The 25,049-nt window shown below is 40.4% G+C and overlaps 4 protein-coding genes across 4 annotated transcripts; 2 read left to right on the forward strand and 2 right to left on the reverse strand.

Annotated features, from left to right (window-relative positions):
• Positions 1-4,899: 4,899 nt before the first annotated feature.
• eif4a2 (eukaryotic translation initiation factor 4A2) lies at positions 4,900-9,960 on the reverse strand. Its single transcript, XM_079173612.1, has 11 exons — positions 9,884-9,960; positions 8,657-8,708; positions 8,401-8,533; positions 7,990-8,129; positions 7,425-7,593; positions 7,223-7,332; positions 6,757-6,900; positions 6,268-6,405; positions 6,079-6,168; positions 5,743-5,822; positions 4,900-5,661 (listed from the first exon to the last, which is right to left on the reverse strand). The coding sequence occupies exons 1-11, from the start codon at positions 9,910-9,912 to the stop codon at positions 5,517-5,519; spliced, it is 1,230 nt and encodes a 409-aa protein (XP_079029738.1). The 5' UTR covers positions 9,913-9,960; the 3' UTR covers positions 4,900-5,516.
• Positions 9,961-12,307: 2,347 nt separating this feature from the next.
• setd9 (SET domain containing 9) lies at positions 12,308-13,448 on the reverse strand. Its single transcript, XM_079173353.1, has one exon. The coding sequence runs from the start codon at positions 13,428-13,430 to the stop codon at positions 12,570-12,572; it is 861 nt and encodes a 286-aa protein (XP_079029479.1). The 5' UTR covers positions 13,431-13,448; the 3' UTR covers positions 12,308-12,569.
• Positions 13,449-13,738: 290 nt separating this feature from the next.
• On the forward strand, positions 13,739-16,582 carry dcun1d1 (DCN1, defective in cullin neddylation 1, domain containing 1). The gene is made up of 7 exons (XM_079173579.1): positions 13,739-13,783; positions 14,432-14,645; positions 14,772-14,940; positions 15,254-15,384; positions 15,466-15,548; positions 15,639-15,735; positions 15,964-16,582. Exons 1-7 carry the CDS (start codon positions 13,781-13,783, stop codon positions 16,038-16,040), a joined length of 774 nt encoding a protein of 257 aa, XP_079029705.1. The 5' UTR covers positions 13,739-13,780; the 3' UTR covers positions 16,041-16,582.
• A 634-nt stretch (positions 16,583-17,216) lies between these two features.
• ccdc39 (coiled-coil domain 39 molecular ruler complex subunit) lies at positions 17,217-24,676 on the forward strand. The gene is made up of 20 exons (XM_079173745.1): positions 17,217-17,328; positions 18,052-18,171; positions 18,296-18,442; positions 18,526-18,684; positions 18,783-18,875; positions 18,961-19,089; positions 19,237-19,428; positions 19,547-19,650; positions 19,756-19,888; positions 20,431-20,625; positions 20,744-20,908; positions 21,009-21,146; positions 21,725-21,933; positions 22,055-22,178; positions 22,273-22,432; positions 22,591-22,697; positions 23,312-23,452; positions 23,611-23,790; positions 23,964-24,040; positions 24,433-24,676. Exons 1-20 carry the CDS (start codon positions 17,245-17,247, stop codon positions 24,608-24,610), a joined length of 2,835 nt encoding a protein of 944 aa, XP_079029871.1. The 5' UTR covers positions 17,217-17,244; the 3' UTR covers positions 24,611-24,676.
• The last annotated feature ends 373 nt before the right edge of the window (positions 24,677-25,049 follow it).

The following is a 25,049-nucleotide window of genomic DNA, read 5'->3' on the forward strand; positions in this document are numbered from 1 at the left end:
CGGAGCTATTCAAATTGGCATTTTTATTTTAAACATAAATGTGGAAACGAAAATGAATGATGGCCTATTAGTGCCACTGCCATGCATAAACATACCTGTTATCTTGCATACAATACTGAACTATTAAAATAATGGACAGATTCATGTTTGAAAAAATAAAATAGTCTAATCAACCAAAAATGTCGCGGACCCCCTGCAATACCTCCGCGGACCCCCTGTTGAAGACCTCTGCCTTAAAGTATTGTATATCCAATTTCTGCTGCAGCAATAGCCAGGTTTCATCTCTGAGAATATTAAACTTTTACCAAATCTCACCTCAGTAAATTCCCTTTTTATTTAAATATCACTAAGTGTCTCAGTGTCCCTCATCTCACCTCGCCCTACTATGAATTGTCGAATTGTTTATTGATGCACCTCCTCCTGAAATGTGATGTTGCCTGGATTAGCTGTTCTCCTAACAGCTGCTCTGTTTCCAAGGCAGCACATGAAGAAGAAGAATTCACACAACAGGATCGTCGTGTGATATTAACCAGGGGCGTCTCTAGGAGTCAAAGAAAGGGGGGGCTTAGCCCCAAGGGGAGTGGCATGTTTTCGCGCGTAGCGCGCGGGCAAGTCTTTTTGGGGCCCGTTTGGGGCCGCGGATATCCATCGTTTCATACAGTTCATAGATTGGTTCAATCACAAAGAGTGTGATTTTGCTCTGTAGTTTTGCTTTCTGTTTCATGTTTTTATTTTAAAGGTGCAAGGTACAGTGAGCAGGGTGGCCGTGCCACTGCCATTTATAAACATACCGTGTCAACTGATACCAATGCCAATATCAACATTGTCTATCAATTGCATGATAATCATGCATCGGAGCTATTCAAATTGGCATTTTTATTTTAAACATAAATGTGGAAACGAAAATGAATGATGGCCTATTAGTGCCACTGCCATGCATAAACATACCTGTTATCTTGCATACAATACTGAACTATTAAAATAATGGACAGATTCATGTTTGAAAAAATAAAATAGTCTAATCAACCAAAAATGTCGCGGACCCCCTGCAATACCTCCGCGGACCCCCTGTTGAAGACCTCTGCCTTAAAGTATTGTATATCCAATTTCTGCTGCAGCAATAGCCAGGTTTCATCTCTGAGAATATTAAACTTTTACCAAATCTCACCTCAGTAAATTCCCTTTTTATTTAAATATCACTAAGTGTCTCAGTGTCCCTCATCTCACCTCGCCCTACTATGAATTGTCGAATTGTTTATTGATGCACCTCCTCCTGAAATGTGATGTTGCCTGGATTAGCTGTTCTCCTAACAGCTGCTCTGTTTCCAAGGCAGCACATGAAGAAGAAGAATTCACACAACAGGATCGTCGTGTGATATTAACCAGGGGCGTCTCTAGGAGTCAAAGAAAGGGGGGGCTTAGCCCCAAGGGGAGTGGCATGTTTTCGCGCGTAGCGCGCGGGCAAGTCTTTTTGGGGCCCGTTTGGGGCCGCGGATATCCATCGTTTCAGACAGTTCATAGATTGGTTCAATCACAAAGAGTGTGATTTTGCTCTGTAGTTTTGCTTGCTGTTTCATGTTTTTATTTTAAAGGTGCAAGGTACAGTGAGCAGGGTGGCCGTGCCACTGCCATTTATAAACATACCGTGTCAACTGATACCAATGCCAATATCAACATTGTCTATCAATTGCATGATAATCATGCATAGGAGCTATTCAAATTGACATTTTTATTTTAAACATAAATGTGGAAACGAAAATGAATGATGGCCTATTAGTGCCACTGCCATGCATAAACATACCTGTTATCTTGCATACAATACTGAACTATTAAAATAATGGACAGATTCATGTTTGAAAAAATAAAATAGTCTAATCAACCAAAAATGTCGCGGACCCCCTGCAATACCTCCGCGGACCCCCTGTTGAAGACCTCTGCCTTAAAGTATTGTATATCCAATTTCTGCTGCAGCAATAGCCAGGTTTCATCTCTGAGAATATTAAACTTTTATCAAATCTCACCTCAGTAAATTCCCTTTTTATTTAAATATCACTCACTCTCAGTGTCCCTCGTCTCACCTCGACCTACTATGAATTGTCGAATTGTTTATTGATGCACCTCCTCCTGAAATGTGATGTTGCCTGGATTAGCTGTTCTCCTAACAGCTGCTCTGTTTCCAAGGCAGCACATGAAGAAGAAGAATTCACACAACAGGATTAAACAGGCCTAAAAACACAACCAGCTGCATACATCTGTTTGCTACGGTTGTAACTGACTGGGGGTTTGCATTAAAGATATGGACAGATGATAAATAGGCATTTTATTGTTTAGTATAATTTCCCTTGGAGATAGAAACCAGTTTGTTATTTTTAGATTCACTGGAAGTGATCATTAATGAGAACCGGCCCACGAGGAGCCAGCCGCTGATTTTAGTCATCAGAACAACGAAGCTCATCTTCAGTCACTCCCCAAGAGGTGGCTTTGCAAAATAATTGTGTTAACAAAGTTGATATGCTAAATTTAAGTGAAGGCAGTGCTGATCAATGTGCCAGCTGAGCCCCATGGGTGAGCTATAACATAGCTTTTTAAGAAAAACTTTAAAGAGAAAGCCGATCCCGGAATACGATGTTTACAAAATGTAGACAATGCACAAAAGTTCATATGAAAATAGATCTTAAAAAAAGACTAGTTTTTACATTATTGTACACGTATTCGCTTGCCTGCCTAGATAAGAACATTGATACTACTCTCTACTACACTAAATATGAGGCTACAGCCAGCCGCTGGTTAGCGTAGCTTAGCACAAAGACAGGAATCAGCATGACAGCAACAACAACAAAAAAGTTCTGTGTCCAGTCTTTGTGCTAAGCTAAACTAACCAGCTGCTGTCTTTTTCCATGCAGATACGAAAGAAAGAGAGATATCAGTTGAACATGAAAACCTCATCATTTCACCACGTTCTACTTCACTATCTCACAGTTGTGATAGCATTACAGCAATACAGCCACTCACGAGGAAAGACCAACATGACAAAGATGTTGCTTATATGTGTTCATCTTTAACAGACATTAACAGACACTGTATTTTTGCAATTTGTCCAAATGTATGCTCTTTGAGTCATTAGTCAAGACTTGAAGAACAACACCTTTCATTCCTGTCATCAATCATATCATTTGTTTCGAAAATATCATTTGAAGTCATAGTACAGTATGTCGAAAAATGTACTCAATACTATTGTATGTTCCAAAGTGTCATGTAAAAAGTCAAAGGAAAGTATGTTCAAAAACATCATAAAAAAGTAATAATACAGTATGTAGACAAATGTCATAAAACAAGTCACGATATAGTAAATTGAAAAATATCAGTCACAGTACAATATCTTGACAAATGTCATGTAAAAAGTCAGTGTAGTTTGTCAAAAACATGAAAAAAGACATTGGTTAGTATATCGAAAAAAATGTAATCATGAAATAAAATCATAATACAGTATGTAGAAAAATGTCACGAAACAAGTCATAGTATGTTTAATAAATCGAGAGAAAAAGTCAAAACATTGCATGAAACTGTCATAGGAAAGTACGTCGGAAAATGGCATAAACGGTAATAGTTTAGCATGTAAAAATATGTTGTGAAAAAAATCAGATTACAGTTAAAATCATAGTGTATCGTGTTAAAAACTATCATGAAAAAGTCATAGTACACTGCGTGCACAATTAGGCAAGTTGTATTTTTGAGGATTCATTTTATTATTGAACTACAGTGCTGTCAATCCAAAATGTTAATAAACCTCAAACCTGAGTATTTAAGAAAGTAAAAGTGAGGTTTTGGCTTTCTTAGAATATCTGTGGATTGACGAGAACACTGTGGTTCAATAATAAAATTGATCCTCAAAAATACAACTTGCCTAATAATTGTACATATAGTCACAGTATAGTATGTTGAAAACTCATGAAAAAAGTCATGGTGTATGTTTAAAAATCATACTGTTGTAAAATATGAAAACGTTCTAGTACAGTAAATTGAAAAATGTCGGTATAGTCGAGAAATATATAGACGAGAAATATAAAGTCATAGCGCAGTATGTCAAAAAGTTCCTCTAAAAAATTCACAGTAGAGAATGTAGAAGGTAGTATGTAAAAATGTCGTGAAAAAGTCATAGTATATATTGACAAACTCCATTAAAAAACTGATCACATTTATTTTAAACAAACGTGTCATTTGAAACTGACTTGTGATTAACAGATTTTCCTCCCCAACATACTATAATTTTACGTTCATGACAACTTGTCGACCAAACGCAGTTTAAATGAGTAATTTATTTGACTGCTGTAACAAGGTTTTCCAATAGATTTTAAATGTGACTCAAAGTAGTGTTTTACACCGCTGTTTGCCAGTAGGTGGTGCTTAGTCACAAGTCTTCCATAACCATGTACAGCAATCATTTTGGATTGTGCTATGCATATGGCTTACACTACAGCACGGGAGTGAGGTTTGGGTCCCAAATTCAGTTTTTGATACAGACACTCAAGAGAAAATGTCCCAATTGAAACCACAATATTTGATTCTATGGTAGTAAAAGCACAAAATGATGCAGTCGATAGGTCATTTTCTCAGATTTTGAACTATTGTCCAAGTGTTATTTTCTTTTAAAGTGACAGACTAATTTCTTCAATTTAACAAGTTCAAAAACCAATTTGTAATTAACAGAAGTTTAACCCTGAAAGTGGAAAACATAATGTTATGACATCTACATCCTCCACGCACACCAGAGTAATTAGTTTTAGTCTTTTCAGGCAATATCGTTAACAGCGTACCTGCTGGATGGTGCAATATTAGCGTTTACTAAAAAACACAAGTAATTACATCTCACATTAAATACTTTAGTGAACAAAGCAAGTGTACTCACAGCAATATCAGTTTATTAAGACCTACAATAGGAAATCCCAAAAGTAGACAGGGGGAGGATATTAGCAATATACTCTCATATGGGTAAAACCACATCAGCAAAACAGTCAACTGGTTATGAATTCTCAAAGAGCAAGTGGGATTAAAAATAGTACATTTAAATCAACATTCACAAAAGTTAATAAAAAAAAGCAAGTGAATCTACAATAAAACTTAATTAGTGCCTCTATTAAGCAGTCCCACAATACACGCATGTTATTATAGCATAATTTGCAGACTTTATACAGCACTTATACCTTTTAGTCCACAAGTAAGTTACTAAATGGTGGAGAACATCTAATACACACATCTTAATTGACCATGGAACGAAATACCTGATAAGAACCTTTACATTTTCAGACCCCATAACTTTGTAGCGCCAAACAGCCAGCCGTCGAGGTTAGAATCTACAACTGTCCGAGAGGGACCACCGTAGAAGTCACCCCGCTTTTAAACACACACCTAAACTCAGAGCCAAGGTTTAGCATTGAAGTTTTTTTTTCCCCTCGAATATAATAAGCACAATGCAAGTGGACGATCGCTATCACCGCGTTTTAAAATAACCGCACGGCTCAAATCAGGTCGGCCACATTCATGGGCATCTCCTCCACGGTAGTATTGTAAAACGACTCGATGTCCAGAAGAATCCTCTTGTCTTCCTCAGTGACGAAGTTGATAGCAACTCCTTTTCTGCCAAAACGGCCACCACGGCCGATTCTGCAGAGAGCAAATACGAGCCACATTAAACTCACTGAAGACCGAGACGTACATGATTATGCAATACGTGTTGCCACTTACCTATGAATGTAGTTCTCTCGGTTTGTAGGAAGGTCATAGTTAATGACTAGGGAAACCTGCTGGACATCGATCCCACGAGCCTGAGGAGGAAAATAAAATGAGTAAAAACATTCCCAAAATGTTAACAGTTACAGGGTTCTGCTTGTGTTTGTCGCTCGTATCAAAGTAACAGATTTCTACAGGAGAGAAACCCATTGTGGAGTACCAGCCCTGATCTGCCCAAAGTTTTGACTGCTTGGCCACTGTAGGACTGCTGCACAATTGAAAACATTTGGGTTGTAACTTCATGACATGGCCCCCCCCCCCCCCCGCTTCACACACAGACTTTATACTAACCAGAAGATCAGTGGTGATCAACACTCTGCTTGAGCCTGACCTGAACTCCCTCATAATCACATCACGCTCCTTCTGGTCCATATCACCATGCTGTAGATTGAGAATGGTTTTAGTTTAAAAAAAAAAAAAGTGCAGCATTAATACAAAATGGCATTGATCAAAAAGACCAGTTTAGAGAACAAATTGTACCAGAGCAGAGACGGTGAAGTCTCTAGCGTGCATCTTCTCGGTCAACCAGTCCACTTTCCTCCTGGTGTTGAGGAAGATGACAGCCTGGGTGATCGTCAGCGTCTCATAAAGATCACACAGGGTGTCCAGCTTCCACTCCTGGAGATGAAAACAGTAATGCATTGTCAACTGAGCACGGTTAAGCTGACAAGTCAAACATTAATATAAAACTACACTATAAAAAGCAGCTAACATGTAACACAGGATATTGAGACAAAGGACACTGGACATTAAGAGGTCCTCCTGAGCCTCATTTCCTATACTGTGCCGTTCATTTCCTTCCCTGGTGTACCCATGCTTACACGGCCACATGAGCTAAACCTGAGGCTTGGCTCCTGCAGTTTTAGCAGGGTGCTTAAAGAGAAGGGACATTTGACATTCCTAACAGAGAGAGGCAGCTTGCTGAACGTTACCGATGACTGTGTCACGTGGTATTATGGGTAAACTCACCTCTCGCTCCACATTTATGTAGAATTGCTTGATACCCTCGAGGGTAAGCTCTTCTTTCTTCACCAAGATGCGGATGGGCTCTCGCATGAACTTCTTGGTCACCTCCAACACCTCTGCCGGCATGGTGGCAGAGAGCAGCACCACCTGTTAAGAACACATGTGTTACCATAAGAGCCAAAACACTAAACAGAGTCAATAAGTGGTGCAGCATAAAGTCACAATTCAAAGAGCCAATTGTTGCACTGCACCTTGAGACAGAGGCCAATGAACATTAAGAAAGAGGTTCGACCACATCTCATTTTCAGTACAGTGAGTAATAATCTCCTTCCACGCAATACTCTGCTAGCATTATCGCATGAAACAAAATTTGAGTCACACAATTATAGCAGACTTCAGTTTATGCAGAAGGGTTCCACATTAAACATTTCAGACAGTCAGTGTTGTACTTTAAAATAGAGACTCTTACTTGAATGTTAGTGTTCTGCTTCTGGAAGATCTCGTAGATTTGGTCTTTGAAACCTCGGCTCAACATCTCGTCAGCTTCGTCCAGGACAAACATCTTGATACATGTTGCAGCTGCGCAGAAACATGGCATTAAGTCAAGCTTTTATTTGTGAAATGAATCGACTGAGAATGATTTTCTGTTGACCAGGACCAGTCGTACTTACACAAATATCCCCTTTTGAGCATGTCAAACACGCGTCCTGGTGTGCCGACCACAATGTGAGGGGCCTCAGCCTTCAGCTTCTGCATTTCAACACGGAGATCCGTCCCTCCGATGCAGGCGTGGCAGGTTGACCCCATGTAGTCCCCCAGAGACAGCATGACCTTCAGGATCTAACGAGTGGGGACAGGGCCATAACACAACGTCAGGCTAAAGTGTGATACAGACGGCGTGACATTCCCACAGTGTGTGAAACAACTGGTCAAAGTGATCAGTAAAATACAAGAATATCTCCATAGAAGAGTCAGTCCCGAAAGATGGTATGCCATCATATCACTCAGTGTTCCACAGCAACATGTGAATACTTCAAACCACAATCAAATCAAAGCCAGATCTTAGACCAATGCAGCCATGGACAGAGACTACACCAATCTTAAGAGGATATGGTCACAATTTCAGAATTTTTAGAAGTTTTGAAAGAAGGGTACCTTAGTAATTGAATCAATGTCCCCAATATGCTGTCTAGGTCTGAGATACTGTGGAGGTCAATGACCTCAGAAACAGCATACCTGCTGAGCCAGCTCTCTGGTGGGAGCCAGCACCAGAGCCTGAGTCTCCTTCCGCTCTAAGTCCAGCTGCTGCAAGATAGAGATGGCAAACGTGGCCGTCTTGCCAGTGCCCGACTGGGCCTGGGCAATGACGTCATAGCCTGATGGCAAGGGCACAAATATTAGTTACAGCAAGAGAAGAGGTCTTTTAACTCATTTTTTAGAATTGTGCGTTCATGTTTTTAATACAACAAACATGACGAGATGTCAAGTTTGATCGCCTCCTTGCAGTAAACAAGAAAGTTTATATTATATTGAGTGATCAGTAAGACAAAAAGATATCACCATTATTGAGTAAGTCCCGAAAGATGGTAAAACATCACTTCACTCAAACATGAACAATCCACTTATCAGTTAAATACGTTTCTGTACCTTTGATGCAAGGTATGATGGCCCTTTGTTGAATGGCAGATGGCTTTTCAAAACCATATGCATATATTCCCCTGAGAAGAGTCTCCTTCAGGTTCATATCATCAAAGTTGTCCGTAATCTCGTTCCAGTTGCTCTGAAGTGAAAAAGGAAAAAGATACTGAGTGTACACACACCAACTCCATGCTGAAGGTATATATTTATATGCATTTCAGCAGTGAAATAAAGATGATTAATGCAACGTTGTTGTGTTTATTACCTCGATTACACCATCAGGCTCCATTCCATCTGGACCCCCATGGTCTTTTGGACTGTAAGAAAAGTGTCAGGTGATATTACAATCAGATTACCATCACCAAAAATGAAAAGAGATTTCTTCAGGGTAGAACAACCACAAGTTTGTGTTGACAGCTTTGCAGCATTTTTCGGTTTCTTTCCTCTGAAAGGGAGCGCTGCAGCATGGGCAATACCGAACTCTAAAGCAGTCAGGAGATGATGGCCTAGTCTGGATGACGTAATGCCGGTGTGCGAGTTTAACTGGTTTTGAATTAACTGGTTTATGGTCGAGTGCGTAAAGCAGATGTGTGGTAGGAGTGGCCTCTCAGGACCCACAGCCTCGTTAACGAGTAGTACATATTCCAACAAAGTGTTCCGTTTATATTCTTTCAAAAGAAACCGTAGAAACTACGTGAAAGAGAGGAGAAACGACAGAAATGTTTATTTCCTGTTTATTCTACGTGGGTCCTGAGAGGCCACTCCATTAAATGAATAGTTTATGCGCATGCGCGACAGGGCCATGGATGCCGAACTTTCTTTTTGGCTTTATGAGACACTAAGCTACTTTAATGGGAATAAACAGCCCCGCCACCAACGATGTACCCACAATCTCTTTATACATCAATGTATGCATCTCATCAGAGTCCGGGGCTTTGCTGGACGCACGTGTCAAATCGCACGAGGGCTCTATTACCATTAATGACCGATTATAGGACCCGTACAGGTTTAGAGGCCGGCTCATACGCCCACCGATGATGGGGATTCATGTCCATTTCAGAATCAAACGAGTTAGTCAATATGTCGGACAGTTGGGCCTGTGGTGCCAACGGTGGTTTCTGGTGCCCAACTAGGCCGAGTGGTAGCCAGGCCCAACGGTTACTCCGACTAACAACCACCGGCTTCGACACCAAAGTAATTAAAAATAAATTTAAAAAAAAAATACAACCCAGTTTTAATAACTTCCATATAGAGTTAAGAAAAATCAACCTAATCCAAACTGCTAGTAACGTTTGTAAATTCTGTGTAGCTAACGTTACAAGGCTAGCATCACTGTTAGCAACCCAATCACCCTCACAGCGGTTGGGGCCTAACTAATGTTAGCTAAATAACAAATAATTCGGCATCGTGCACACAACCATGGGACTCTTAAGTGCCCATGAACATAAACTATTATTTAATTTTGTTAATGTACCAAATGTACAATTGTTACCTGTTGTAATCAGCAGAATCGGTAGACATGATCCGTTCCCAACTTCAGCATGCGACTGGAAAGATCGCTGATGGCAATGCCAACTGCTTTTATGCAGCCGGACTATTTTCCCTGTTGAAGTGAAAATGCTCAGTTCCGTTAATAACATAGTCTGAATTGACTGGCTTAATGTTTGGATCACACTAACTTGTATTCACAATCTGATTTTAACAAATAGATATTACAATAACCATTAAAAATGTGAAAACTAATCTAGACTATATTTCTCAGCGGAAGGATATTGCAGTAATAAGTAGTGCTTAGGGTTCTACAGCGTCCCTGAAAGGACAAAACTTGTATCCTTTTTAGAGAGGGTTCGTGTGCGGCCGATACAAGGGGTGTTAATGAAATACAGTTGCAGTTAGGATACAATTACGGAGTTAATGAAACACAATTAATGTGACATTAGGAGAAATAAAACATTTAAAGAGAAAATATACGTTCTCATCATCATGAAACCACTTGTAATTGGTGTGAAGTTTAGAGGAGGGGACGCAGCAGTGAATGCAGTGTTTTGCATTATTTATTCATACATATTTTCATATTCTATAATAATTAGGCACATTTGTGGAATATTAGATTGCAGTGAGTGAGCTATCTATGAACGACAACTGCTTATCACAATTGAGGACTGCTTAATACATTCAAAATAGGAGTCCCTCTCATTTATAACTGGCATGTGTAATGGAAGAGGTGCAGCAGAGGGAGACGTGGTACGTTGCACATCCTCAAGAAACCTGATTACACAGACAAACGTAGTCTTTATGTGGCACAATGTGGAAAAAACTTCCACTGCTGGATGTATCAAATATCATTTTCTCTGCAGTTTTCTTTCCACCTATCATTTTAAACTGATCATAAGACTATAACCAACATAATGTATTATGCTTTTCTTGTGTTTTCCTAAGTGACCAATGAAAATGACCAGTGTATGTCTCTATTGCCCTGTGTTATCCTTGCCCTTCTCACCCCATCATTTTTGTTTGTTTGAAGGTCTGCCTCTGAATTACTCATGATACCTGAGGATCTGCACCCTCTTCTGCATTAGAACCCATTTAACCCTGGCTGTTAAAGATTTTCCCCCCAGATGTGGATGAAGTGCACGTTAATCCCCGATTGAAAAAGTAGTGTGCATGGAATTCCCAGTGATATCAAAGTCTGTGTACCCTTTTTAGAACTAAACTTGAATCTGAACCTTCGATCCCTCCCGCTAAAGTAACATCAGTTGTATAACCTTGTCTGCTGAGTGCCTATAATGATCGGTCTTCCTGTAAGGCAGTGATGTAAAGTAACAAAGTGCATTTAATCAGGCACACTTGTGAGGTACTTTACCTGAGTAGTTCCTTTATGCTCCTTTAGTTATTTTGAAGGCTAAAGTTTTCATACAAAACATACTAACTACAGTAGTATTAGCTCATCCTCTGTCACAGCATGCTTCTTATACATCAATATATTAGAAAGAATCCAATAATATGAAATCTATTTTTCCTGAATTAAATAATTACTCTCTAAAAAGGGCTATTCTGCATAGTTTTATTTTTGGACACCTTATTGCATTTAGCTGATAACTTGTATTTTTACTGATGTAACGTTTTTAATGCAGACCCTTTGCTTGTATTGGGGCATTGCAACATTTACTTAAAGCTACGAGGACCTTTGATTTTGTGTTGACTTTGGTGGTCCCTGTGGACAAACGCGTAGTATTATCGAGCACTAGAATCCCTTTTGTATAACTTTTATTTATTGACAGCAGGATCTGACAGTCAGTACCAGGACTGCACATGGAGACTGTCCCTCAATATGTCCTGTGCCTCCAGTCGTGCGGTGTCGTTGTTGGCTCCCAGTGAGGCAAATTTCTGCTCCTGGTCGGAGGAGGAGGTGCTGCTGCTGTGGAGCTCTTCCCCTCCAGGAGCTCACACAGTATTAAATTGAGACTGTTTCATAACAAGTTCAAAGTTCCTCAAATGTAAGTAAAGGACTTTAATACGTCTTCCACCAATCAGAGGCATGACCAAGGAGTGGCTACCCCTGAAATCTGATTGGCCACATAGGTGCCACCCCATTACAAGGATTTGCTATCTGCCCTATCAGAGGCAGCACCTTATGGTTTAAACAGAGGAATGTAAAAAGCCAACTTTTTAAGTAAGTTAAATGAACAGTTAAATGATATATTTTCCTCCCTGTCTGCCCATCTTGTATTGTGGACAAAGAGCTGATAGTTCGGCCTTAGATATTCAAGAGATATCTTGACTGAAAACAGGTCAGATCAATGCTATTCCTACCCTGCAGGAGTCAGTGGCCAACGTGGGTTGACCCCAGTTAAGACGTGTGGACACGCCACTGTCACCACTGTACACATCTGTAACATGCTGATCCTATGTGGTCTGTTTCACTGGCCCAATTAATCTCGGATGTTTTCTATATATTCCAGAAACACCCTTGAGCTCAAATAAGAGCAGTATTGTGTCTTGCATATTACAGTAATCCGTACTTTACCTTTATTACAGAACAATGCGAGTGTACAAAGAGAGAGGTTTTTGAAAATTGTATTTCTTCTTTTAGGAAGACAAACAAAAATAATTTAGAAAAAAGAAGTACATTTTCTTAAGTTCTGACACCAAACAGAACAGTGTTGTGTACTTTGCCTCTAATGCACAATGGTGTAGTAGTTGGAGAAGAGTTCCTGGCCTGCTGTAATGTCTCTGAGTGACACAAGGACAACACAGCGTAGTGGCCTCTGTGCCTCATGGCTGTAGTTGACATTAGGCAGATACTGGCGGAGCCGGATGGGAAAATTGTCCGGCACGTCGTATTCCTGGTAGCACACGTTTGCAGGCGTCTCGTAGGAGCAGTTGTTCACGTACTGACCAACAGCAAGTGGGTTTTGTGGTGTGGATGTCAGCCAGCTGGTGTCACTCATCATGAAAGGCCCCATTCTGTCCCTGCCACTGCATGACTTGAACACCATTTTGGAGATGCCTTTGTCATTTCCATCAATCAAGACACCATCAATACACCTGAATACAAAAGGGTTTCTGATGGACTGGAGGAGAATTGGCTCATAGGCTTGATAGACTGTGCCGGGGTACATGGCCACTGTAGCTCCTTTGGGTACACATCCTTTGGTGACAAACACTCCAGTTCCTGCAGAGGGTAAAGAGCTAGGTTTCCGGTCAAGGCAGAATCCCAGTGACTGTAACATGGCATCATCTCCACTCACTGAATTCCCTCCACACTGGTCTTCTTCACTTGTTACTTGCCCGAGAAAGTGAGTTTGAAGAGCTCGGAGCTGCCCGTGATCAGCCCCATGACTCCTGAGCAGGACTCTGAAGAGCTGCAGCAGGCTCCGTGAAACCTCCTCATCCGGGACTAGTTTGTCTTTCGAGCGCTCTGTCACCTGCCGCAAAGTTTCCTCATTTCTGGACAGGTTCAGTACTACCCAAGGTACAAACCTGTGTCTGTACGATTTCCATTTGTTGTGAAATCTTTTTAGGACAGTTCTAAACATCCAGATAGACGTCTGGTGGGTCGGACATGGAGGAAAGAGCAATTTTTCTTGAATTCTAGAGTCACTTCCTACATGTTGCTCCTAAATAAAAGCACAATTTCACCCATATCCGTCAAACTTTGACAAAGTGTTTTTTCACTTAATCACACGTGTGTAAAATGTATTATGTAATGACTAGAAAATAAAATAAAAAGATCACTTTAGGATGTGGTATAACCAAGGAGAGACCAATGTTGTACTTTTATTTTACTATACGCTGCTTCAACCGGAAGAACTTTTCCCGTGCTTCTTAAAACTTTACACGCATTAGCCAGCTGGATGGGCGGAAAGGGAGTCGGGCAAAGACAAACATGGTAAGAAATGGTAGTTTTTAATCAGGTCCTCTGATGCAGATGTAAACAGTGGTTGCAAACATACACTATCACTTTGTTGTGAGTCACACAGTCAAGCAGCCGGGCTAAGTACCTCACATCCCCTTTATACAATGAAAACAAACGCTGCTCTCGACATTAGCATTAGCTAACTAGCTCACGGGGAGCCTAGCCAGCTTGTCTAGTTAGCTAACGTTAGCTAAGCTTGCTAGCCTTTAAGCCAACTGACAATCAAAATCAGCCAACGTTACACACACTGCATCAGCATCAGCTATGTGTTGTTGTCGAGACGATTGTATGGCTAGCTTGGTTGTTCAATGGTATCATAAATGTAAAGGTGCTAGCCATCGAAGGCTAGCCAGCCATTCAACACGTTTCAAGTCGGTCTCTGCTGTCAGGGGGGCATGTTATTGCTGGTTATCTTATTGTTGCTATTAAACGTGATAATCAATGATTCCATGTTTATTTAGCTAACAGCTAGCCCAATATTATGTTGGAGTGAGTACTGCAGTCTAACATAACATTTTTGACAACTGATAAATAAGGTTGTTTTTGCCATTGCTGTTCTTTGCACTAACGTGAGTCTATTCGTGTGTTGCAACAACAAGTGTTTTGTATGTCTTTGTGCAGAACAAGCTGAAGTCCTCACAGAAGGATAAAGTTCGTCAGTTCATGATTTTCACACAATCCAATGAGAAGACCGCACTGACCTGTCTGTCACAGAATGACTGGAAGCTAGATGTTGCCACGGATAAGTTTTTCCAAAATCCAGAGCTCTATGTTTCAAATCTAAAGGGGGCCTTAGACAAGAAGAGGCTCGATCAACTGTACACCAGATATAGAGGTAGGAGATCTCTAGAGAGAGGGTGTTATAGACAGTATAAGAATACATCATATATTATATAATAGTGACTGTTAATCGTTGGCTGGAAAGTAATGAATCAAGCACTCTTCACACCCTAACATTTAGATCCTCATGATGATAACAAGATCGGCATTGATGGGATCCAGCAGTTCTGCGACGACCTGGCTCTGGACCCAGCCAGTATAAGTGTCCTCCTCATAGCCTGGAAGTTCAGGGCAGCAACACAGTGCGAATTTTCAAAACAGGAGTTCATGGATGGCATGGCAGAACAGGGGTGAGAATGAATTTTCAGATGGCACAAACAATCATGAAACTCCATCTGTTTGATGTAAAGTGGACTTCATCGTCAAACTCACAGAGATGCTATACTTTATATAATATTATATGGAGATGTACGATGTGCAGCCGAAACATGCTTATCAGTATAAAGGCTTCTATAGGCTTTGTTTTAGAAGGTGTCGAGTACAAACTGATTGATTAATTGTAAGTTTGACCATTATACATACACATGGACCTTATGAATTGCTAGGTTTACAACAAACAATGATGGTCGCACTGTAGAAACCGTCTGCTTTGTGTTCCCCCAGGTGTGACAGCATAGAGAAGCTCAAAGCTCAGCTGCCAAAGATGGATCAAGAGTTAAAGGACCAAGGGAAATTTAAGGACTTTTACCAGTTTACATTTAATTTTGCAAAGAATCCGGGCCAGAAAGGTTTGGGTAAGGATCTTTTAATATGCGTCTCATCATCAACTGTTTATTTATTTAGTGTATATTGAGCTTTTTCTGGTTGTCTTACAGATTTAGAAATGGCAATTGCATATTGGAATTTAGTACTGGCTGGAAGATTCAAGTTCCTGGAGTTGTGGAACAAATTTTTAGTTGTAAGTCGATCACTCAGAATTAATTTAAAAATGCAAACATTATTACTTCTCGTTGCCTTTTTTTTCAACTTGCCTCTACATCTTTTGCAGGAGCACCACAAAAGATCAATTCCTAAGGACACTTGGAACCTCTTACTTGACTTCAGCACTATGATCACAGATGACATGTCGAATTATGACGAGGAAGGTTTGTAGCGACAGTCTGCTAAAAGTGAACCCATTTATCACTGTGTGGATGCAAGTGTCTGTGACCTGTACTTGTTCCTTCCCAGCCTATTAGAACAGGCGCCTCTACCCTGCTTCACACAGGCCTATTATGATCTCCCAGTATCAAATGATCGGATCAGTCCATAATCATGTCTTCGCACATTGTGGAGTCAATTCATTTAATCTGTTTTATTTCTTCTTTCAATAGGCGCATGGCCTGTCCTTATTGATGACTTTGTGGAGTTTGCACGACCACACATCGGGACCAAAAGCACGGCAGTTTAAGCTCTCAATGTGGGAACATCCATGTGAGGTTTCTAAAAACCAGAGAGCGCAGTGAACGGAGGACAAGAAGACCACACTGAGCTGAGAACTATGTTGCCTTTTCAACCCTCAGGACTGAAATATTTTACACAACAGAGACTTTATATATGTGTGTGTGTATTTACATATATATAAAAAGGCATATCTCTTTGTTGGTCAACTTGTGGTGGTTTGGATCTTTTATCTTAAGTATTGGGCTTTTTGTGTGCGCTCAAGCCAACTAGAGAGGAGTCACCGTCTTGGCCCATTGATGTGGTTGAGCTCCGCTCAGAAGCAGGTTGACAGACACACTTTTTGAATTGTTATCTAAACACGAGGGTTCGCGAGGGGATGTTGTTCTTTAAATATTGAATTTTAATACTCTTGTGTGCATTCCTGTTTTTGTTTTATGATACATTTGTGCGACAAGTCAGTATAAAACATTGATTGTAATTTTTTAAGCATAATGCTGTTTGTTTAAACACAAATGTATAAAGATAAAATAAATGTTTCAATTTGGTATCTTTAAAGCGCCCAGGCCTTTGTATTTCTGTGTAAGGAAAGTCATTTAGAGGTAATTCTCAGTAACACCTGGTTAGATAATACTTCTGATTTAGGTCATATATATACCTTCTCTAATAAATGAGAAAAATGCTTTTGAGTTATTTGAGCTCAAATACCATCACAAGCTGAAAACCTTCTCACTTCAACACCAATGATGTTTTGTTAATGACTTCATAAAGCTCATGGTTTTTGATTGGCAGGTCATTTTCTTCTGCTTGGAGAAGTCTGTATAACTCAATTTTAAGCTGACAATGTTTGGTTTTGGTATTTTAAATTATGCATAAGTGATTATACTTTTAGGGAGAAACCATATGCAGAAGTTGAAGTATTCTTTTCGACATACTTGGCTCTCTTTATACTGTACCTTTGTACGATACGTTGTGAGTTAACTCTTATCATTGTATGTGTTGTGTAGCTCAACAACGTGTGTGACACTGTTAATCGCCTCGCGCTGCCTCCTTGTGGCGATAACATTTTAAGGCTCGAGCGGTTGCTAAGAGCCACTGTCAACAGACAGCGTGGTAACAGCAAACCGGAGAAACGAACGACTGATCGCAGCAGAAACAGATATCACTTTGATTGAACATTGTTCTTACTCTGTAGAGTCGAACAGTGCAGGAAAATGTCGGGCATTACAGATACGGACTGGAACGAGGGCTTTGCTGTCCCAGAATCTAACACTGAAAACCAGGCTCTGATAGACGAGGTGAGTGTGAGGCCGTTATAACGCGAATTAACTCGTTTATTTTAGTAACGTAGTAACGTTGACACAGGTCGATTCAACCGTCTGGTCATCGTTCCGAAATGATATCTGACCCAATGACTCACGAGTTATGCTTTTACTTTTTATAATCTGAGGGAAAAGGTTGCCATACAAACGTGTTTTTTCTTCTTCTTATATAGTAAACATGAAACGCTGAAAATAAGATTTTAAAGTGTGTCAAAAATGTCTAATTCCTGGATTACAAGATGTTTACCTGTATGTGTGTATGTAGGCCTGCATATTTGCTTAGTTATTAAGGGATGTCGTCATGTTTCTCTGTAGTATTGAACTGTGATGCCTTTTTGAACTTTTGTCTGAAGTTGTTATTTTTTCTTCAAATAATTCAATTTATAGATGCCAGGTCATGTGGCACACTATCAGAATCTCCATGGCTCACATGAGCTTCATCAGTAACTTTTATATAATGCTCTCTCTATACGTTGCGACCATATTGTAATAATGACATTATCAGCCATGTGGCTCTATACCTAGGATTCACAAGTTGTAATGTGTGTTTTTGGTAAATGTCATCTGTTCATGTGTCACGAGTCAAATGTTTGTAACTGCATGTAGTGATGGGCAAACCATAGCTGCCAAGAACAAACATGCTGCAGACTGTATTTCCTTTATGTTGTGCTTTTATTATGATGACTTTCTCAACAACAGATTCGTAAAAAGGAGACAGAGTTGGTGCAACTGGAAAACCAACTTGATCAAAACAAGGATCAATTTCAGTTAAAGGCCGAATTTCATAAAAATATTGAACAAGAGCTGGATAATACTGAGGTAGGTTTATGCGTTGTGTATTTATTAAATGTCAGACAGATGCGTGTCTCCTCTTGTAATTGGGTTATAGTCACAGTATCGGGGGGGTGTTGTTAATTTCTCTTTTTGATTGTGCTGAACACAGGCTCTGTACAAGGCTAAGGGAAGGGAAGGAGAGTTGGATAAACACCTCACCGCCCTCGCAGAAAGGGAGAAAGGTCGCCTAGCACAGGAGACTGCTAAGATGGAGAATGATGATAGATCTTTAGAAGAAAGGAAGAACATGCTAGAGGTCTATACCATCCACAACAAATATACTTTAACAGAGAAACAAGTATAGCTGTTTGGTGCTAAAAATACTACTCAATCTTTCAGAACCATATCTTAAAGGCCAAACAGAAGCTAGAGGAGTTCAGGAACCAGATGGCCTGGGACCAGCAGACCATGGATGCCTTTTTAGAGGACTCGGCACGCAAAGAGGAAGACACAATGGCCATCATCAAGTACGCCCAGCAAGATGAGCAGAGGATCAAGGTGAGGAGAAAAGGAATGTGCACCCATTCTGTTTTCAGTAAAATAAAATGCTGTTTACAAGTTCCTGAACTAAGATCTTTGTAATCTCTCCAATATAGTCGTTCACTCTGGCTCTAGAAAAGAAGACACTGGAGGCCAATGAAAAGCGCAAAGCACTTGACAAAGAATTGGCCGAGACTGTATCCGCACAGGTAAGAAAACACTGTACATTTAATACAATCTTTAAGACGTTCACATTGTCTATGAGAATACACGTTTGTTCTGCTTTCCGAACAGATCGCTTTGGACAAAACTGCAGAAAATTTGCAGCAGGCCCACCTGGAGACACAGCAGCTCATTCACCAATGGGAAAAAACTATCAGGCAGATAAAGCAACGAGACGCTGAGATGCAGCAGTGTGCTCTGGTAAAGTCTGTGACCTTGCACTTCACGCTGACCGACCTAAAGCATATAAACCTCTGAACAATTAAAACCAACAGAATGAACGTACGTCGAACTGGACAGTCAAGTGAAAATTGTTTGTTATCCCGTCTTGTTCCTTCATACGTCCAGCTACTTGCCCAAGCCAACCAGAACATCAGGGAGAGGAACGGCACCATCACGGAGAGGAAGCACTTCTTGGATACTCAGAGGAACAACAACAAGGAGGTTGAGAGGAAGATAACCATCGCCAACCGGCAGGCTGTCAAGCTGCGGCAGGATTTGAAGGAGCAGGAGAATAACTGCAGCAGGCTGAAGGATGAGGTCAACTTTTGAATCCCGTTAACAAATATTTTTAGTTTTGGGCATAGCTGAATGTTTCAAAGAATGCTTCAATTTTGTTTTAGATGAATGAGTGGATTGATTGTCATGTGTCTTAAAGCTTCGTAGTTGCAAAGGCCGACTGGACAGATCAAACTCCGATGTGGAGTCTGGGACGTCCCAAATATCCAGAATGAAGAAAGACATCCAGGATAACAATGATAAGTCAGTGACATCTTACAACACATGTCTGTTGCTATATTATTACTCTAGCTTTAGTACACAAGCTCCATCTGTATGTGTGTGTGTGTGTGTGTGTGTGTGTTGTAGACTCAGGAAGGCCCGGGCCTACAATGTTGCACTGGAAGAGAAGCTGAAGGTTGTGACTCAGACAGCCCTCAGTGAGGAGGAGAGAGCGGACCAGATGGACCAGCTCCTCAAGGATGAGGAACACACCATCAAGGTAAGCAGCCTGACAATCCTGAAACATAAACCGCTCATTTGCTATGTTGGCTGTTGTTTAAAGCATTAATAGTTTTTTTTTAAGTTCCTCATCTCAGGGCCATTTTGCATCTCAGAACACTCTTTCTGATGGCTTTTAGGCACAATCAAAACACAAGCTTCTGTTGGTTAAGCCATGAATTTAAAGCTGCACTAACCCCTATCATGCTCTATACAGGACTTCATACCCTGTGGATGTTTTTAGTGCTTTATGTGATGTGAGCTGCAGACACTTCACAAACAATTAATAAACAAAAAATATATTTTTTTAATTGATATTTTGATTAACAGCTAATGTTCTCCTAAAAACACAACACAATAACTGACCATCAATCAAATATGAGACCGTTCTGTTTTCTGTAAAGATGCAAATACATTAAATACTAACTAAACTAACTCTGAAACTAAATGTGAATTTAGAGAACCCCCAATTTCACTGAGCTCAAAATGATACCGATTTGTTCTGTTACTGTGTAACCCTGTCTTTTCTGTGCTTTGCTATAGGATTTGGATTTCCAGGTGCGTGAATACAGCGAGGAGCTTTTTCGTCGTAAAGAGTGTACGCAGGCTCTCAAGACAAAAGAGAAGGATTCTATTGCACAGATTTCAAGGAGTAAATACAGCATCACCAGCCTGGACAACCAGATCAGAAAGCTGGAGAAGGATTTTATGAGACAGCAGATGATCATGACTCAACAGGCATGCTTACCAAAAAAAACACACACAAATTTCTACAATCAAATACCCATCTTTCCCTAGTCTGGTGCTAAACTCTACAACGGTGACACATATACTTTCATTCTCCTGCATTGTGTAGGACTCGCAGATCTTCGCCCTGGCTAGAAAACTGGCACGGCTGAAAGACGAGGTTGAGACAGACGAAAAACAAACGCTCGACATAAAGATTGCTGAGCTACAGAAAGCCCTGGAGGAGAAGAAGAACACAGCCAACATGCTTACCAACACGGTCAAGGAGTCTGAGGTCAGTTTGATTGTTTGTCCCCTCACCGTACCACTCTGCATCTTTTACACACCAAACCAGTGAAATAATCCCCTCTCACACACGCCTTTGCCTCTGACAGGATGATATTCGCTATTTGAGGAAAGTTATGGAGAAGTCAGAGGCTCAAAAGAAAGATCTGACCGACAAGGTGGAGTTGCTCATCCATCTCCGACACAGCAATGAAAAGGAGCTGAAGAGACTCAGGCTCAGCAGACAGGTAACTAACTGCTGCCACTGCATATACCATAAAACCATGTGGACATACTGTGTCCTTTTCACTATTGGTTTGATTCAAGCTCCTCTTACTGCTGAAACAATTGTTTATCATTATTCAAGTACAACTACCAGACATTTAGTGGTCACAGTCAATCAACTTTCTTATGATCAACACTTATTGTTATGGTCAATTAATCTGTCAATTGTTTTTTGCGATGAATCAGTTTAGCCTGTAGCTTGCAGGAAAATAGTGAAAAATGTGAATTTTAGCACATGTCATTTATTGACATTTTAAAGAAAAACTGAGAAATGAAAAATAATTAGGAGATGATTTAATAATCACAATGGTTGTGAGTTACAGTTCTAGCTTTCACCTTTAGGACGTCAATGCAAGCTGCTCACTAATCGACCACAGATGTCAACAGATACCAAAAAGCTGAGGTCATCAGTCCGCTAATGATGTTTTTAAGGGTTTTACACTCAAATATATCTGACATTATGTCATGTATCTGAAAATGAACAGCATCGGCACGCAGAACAAACCCATGCACTATGTTGACTTCACTTGTTCCTGATCAGGACAACATGGTGGATCACTACGTCTTGAAGATAGAGGTCAAGCGTCAGAGTGATCTGCTGTACAACAAGACGGACACCGTGCTGTCCTTGGAGAAGAGGAAGCTGGAGCTGCAGAAACTCATACAGGACAGGCAGGAAGAGGTGAAGGTCTACAAAGCGATGCTCAGCCAACAGAACAAGATCAGTGAGCAGGAGAGACAGAGACTCAGGTAAAAGAAACACAGCTGTGACCACAAATCTCACTCCCCTCCAGCCCACTATTTCAGTTTCATGTCATACTTGAATGATTTTGAGAACGTTCACTTTATTCAGCGATTGATTTTGTGTCAGTGCTGAACTGAATGAGAAACTGTCCAAGATCGACACGTTGAAGAAACGCTTTGAGCTTGCGATGCTTATGATGGCAGCTCCTGAGGGGGAAGAGCAGAAATCACAAGCGTACTACATCACAAAGGTAAGAGGTCTTTAAACACACCACCGCGTTACATAGAAAGTCTGTTGAAGCTGAACACCGGCACTTTGCATCATTGCCGTGTGCTTTTCACCAGGCTGCACTAGAGAAAGAGGAGCTCAAGCGGAAGGGAGACGGTCTGGATGCCGCAATCCGCAAGATGGAGCTGGAAAATAGAGCTCTGGACAACACCATTCAGCTGTTCGACAACAGTAACTCGACATTTCGCAAATCGCTCAACAAAGTAGATGAATCCAGTACGTACAGGTAGACTGAGTGAAACAAAATCAGCAACAACTCTCTTGACAGGGATCATCAGCAGGAAGTGATTCATGTGTAATTTTCCTCTTTGTCCATGTAATCAATAGAGCACCTCTCACTGATCACAGAGTAATTCAGACTGTTTCTGTTTCAGGTCCAGAGCACCAGGAAAAACTGAAGCTAGAAGAGCAGTTGAGGGCAGCTGAGGAGACGCTGAAGTATAAGATAAGACAAGGGGAAGAGCTCCAACAGGACTTGCAGGTTATTTCTATTCATAGCCCGTTTGAGATAAATAAAATCAGTTCCTGAACACTAAATAAGTCATCCTAAAAAGTAGCATAGTCATCACAACACTCCCCTATTTGTCTTACATTTGTAATATATCCTCCAGAGGTCAGCCTACAATTTAAACATGCTACTGTCAACAGCATTTCAACAGTTTATAATTAAACATCATTTTAATCAATACCAAGTATCCCACTTCCTCTTTTACTATCCACACTAATTAGGTTATACTGCACTTAATATACATTTAGTAGTAATAGTTTTATGTTTTGTATTTTAAACATTCTTATTTTATTTCTAATGGGCGATCTTACGACACTAATTACTGTTGGAGATTGAAATTATTGTCAGCATTTCCAGTTTTCTTTCTATATACACTCTTTGTGTATTTTTCATTTTTCATTTCCTTGTCAAAGCGCTCTGTCTTCATTCCTGTCTCTCCTCTTCAGTTTCAGCTTATTATTTAGGTGTTGTTCCTGCAAGGGTATGGGGTCATGAATAAACTCACTCCACAACTCGTCCAGGGAAGTTGACTTGCTCTGAATCTGCCCCGATGCCTTGCTTTTGTATGATATGCTCCCCGTTTCCAGGACATGATCAATACCTTGGAGAGGTTGCTGCAGGAGGAGAAATTGGAGAGAGCTAAAATAGAGCACAAAGAGTCACTCATCAGTAAACTGAACAAAGAAATCGCTTCCCAGCAGGAGAAGGCTGACAGAGCCACAAAGCAGGTTTGATACCTGTCCCACCTTTTTTTCTTAACACTGGAAGTTAGGAGTGAATAAAGGAATGTTGTTGTGTGTATTTACATTATGGGTATCTTTGACCACAAACATGTATTAGCTGTCACCATAATACTTTTTGTGTGTGTGTCCTCTCTGTCTGATAGTGCTCTAAGCTGACTAAAGCGATCCGCTCAGGAAAAAACACCAAGAATGAGACTTTTGAGGAGCAGGACATTAAGCTAAGGCAGTTGAAAGAATTCAATAAGAGTACCAACAGCATGCTGAGTGAGGCCATGGAGGACAAACCTGACCTCAAATTAGTCTTCGAGAAATACTTCCTGCAGGTATAAAACAATTGACGCTGCATTTTTTTAAATTTTATTTTATATTTCGAAGGATTGATTAAGCATTTAGTCAAGATAAGTTGTGCTTTATTGTCATTTATGGAGTCATTTATGGGATTCATGGAGTTGCAAAATCAAATGTCTTTTACTTTGAGTGTGTTTCTCTCCTTCAGGCCAATCTGTCTCTTCCATCTGCATCTTCCACTCCTTCCAGCCATCGGAGCTCCAAGACAAGCGTTGCCTCTTTCAGGTTAGACTTGATTCCTTCATAATCAAACCTCTTCCAAAGACAAGCGTTGCCTCTTTCAGGTTAGACTTGATTCCTTCATAATCAAACCTCTTCCAAAGACAAGCGTTGCCTCTTTCAGGTTAGACTTGATTCCTTCATAATCAAACCTCTTCCAAAGAGAAGAGTTGCCTCTTTCTTCAGGGCGTGTTGTCAGATGGTCATTGGTCAGATTGGACTAATCATAAAAGTGTGCGAGAGGAAAATAATTGAATACTGCTCTTGTCAATAAAATATAACCAGTCAGCTGAAAACGACTGTGGTTGTACGCTCCACAGTCTGACTGAGAATAATTCATATATAGAATTTGCTCTTCCTCTCTAGCTTGATGTTGCTGTTGTTTCTCTGTGCTGTAGCTCTCCTGCTTCCTCAGCCAGCAGCAGCCCCAGGGCCTCTGCACTTCACTCCCCCGTGCTGAAGACTGTGAAACTGGGCTTGGATCTGACCATGACCTCCCCTCCTAACACCACCTCCAGAATTTCCAGCTCTGCAAGCAACAGCAGCAGCAGCAGCAGGTTAAAGAGCCCATGGTGATTCTTATCAAACTTGTTTTACTGTTGTGAATAAAGAACAAGAGAAAGAGGATTACAGTTACTTATAGTCAGTTCTAGTTGCACAGATGAGATGATGTGATGTGATGTCTAATTCTGTAATGTGTTTCAAAGTTGTAAAAAGAGGTTGTGTGGTGTCATAATGTATTTTAATGCATTAAAAAGTACGTTGTTGTTCATTTTAGTATTGTTGTTGTTTGTATTTCACGTAGTTTTTTTTGTCTTAAAAGTACAACTGACTCAAAGACATCTTAATAAAAAGTAGCCGAGAAACCGTAGAGCTATTGTTTGCGCACATCAAAATGTGCTGCCACAACTTGCTTTTAGGTGTTTTAAGTTAAATCAAAACATTATTTTATAGCAAAAACCCCACTCTTAACCTTTTCATTGGATAATTCACAGGGGTCTGAAATGATTTTGCT

The sequence above is a fragment of the Pholis gunnellus genome (assembly GCF_910591455.1).
Source record: "Pholis gunnellus genome assembly, chromosome: 14".
Lineage (NCBI taxonomy): Eukaryota > Metazoa > Chordata > Actinopteri > Perciformes > Pholidae > Pholis > Pholis gunnellus.

Bases quoted from the DNA above. Each gene is read 5' to 3' on its own strand.
- ccdc39 (XM_079173745.1), top strand. From the start codon at position 17,245: ATGTCGGGCATTACAGATACGGACTGGAACGAGGGCTTTGCTGTCCCA. The intron at 18,685-18,782 runs GTGAGGAGAAAA...TCTCCAATATAG, and splicing joins AAGATGAGCAGAGGATCAAG to TCGTTCACTCTGGCTCTAGA. The intron at 22,433-22,590 runs GTACGTACAGGT...TTTCTGTTTCAG, and splicing joins CAACAAAGTAGATGAATCCA to GTCCAGAGCACCAGGAAAAA.
- dcun1d1 (XM_079173579.1), top strand. The intron at 14,941-15,253 runs GTGAGAATGAAT...GTGTTCCCCCAG, and splicing joins GATGGCATGGCAGAACAGGG to GTGTGACAGCATAGAGAAGC. The intron at 15,736-15,963 runs GTTTGTAGCGAC...TTCTTTCAATAG, and splicing joins GTCGAATTATGACGAGGAAG to GCGCATGGCCTGTCCTTATT.
- setd9 (XM_079173353.1), bottom strand. From the start codon at position 13,430: ATGTTTAGAACTGTCCTAAAAAGATTTCACAACAAATGGAAATCGTAC.
- eif4a2 (XM_079173612.1), bottom strand. From the start codon at position 9,912: ATGTCTACCGATTCTGCTGATTACAACAG. The intron at 8,709-9,883 runs GTAACAATTGTA...CTTTTCTTACAG, and splicing joins GATTCTGCTGATTACAACAG to TCCAAAAGACCATGGGGGTC. The intron at 6,901-7,222 runs GTAAGAGTCTCT...TGTTCTTAACAG, and splicing joins AGCAGAACACTAACATTCAA to GTGGTGCTGCTCTCTGCCAC.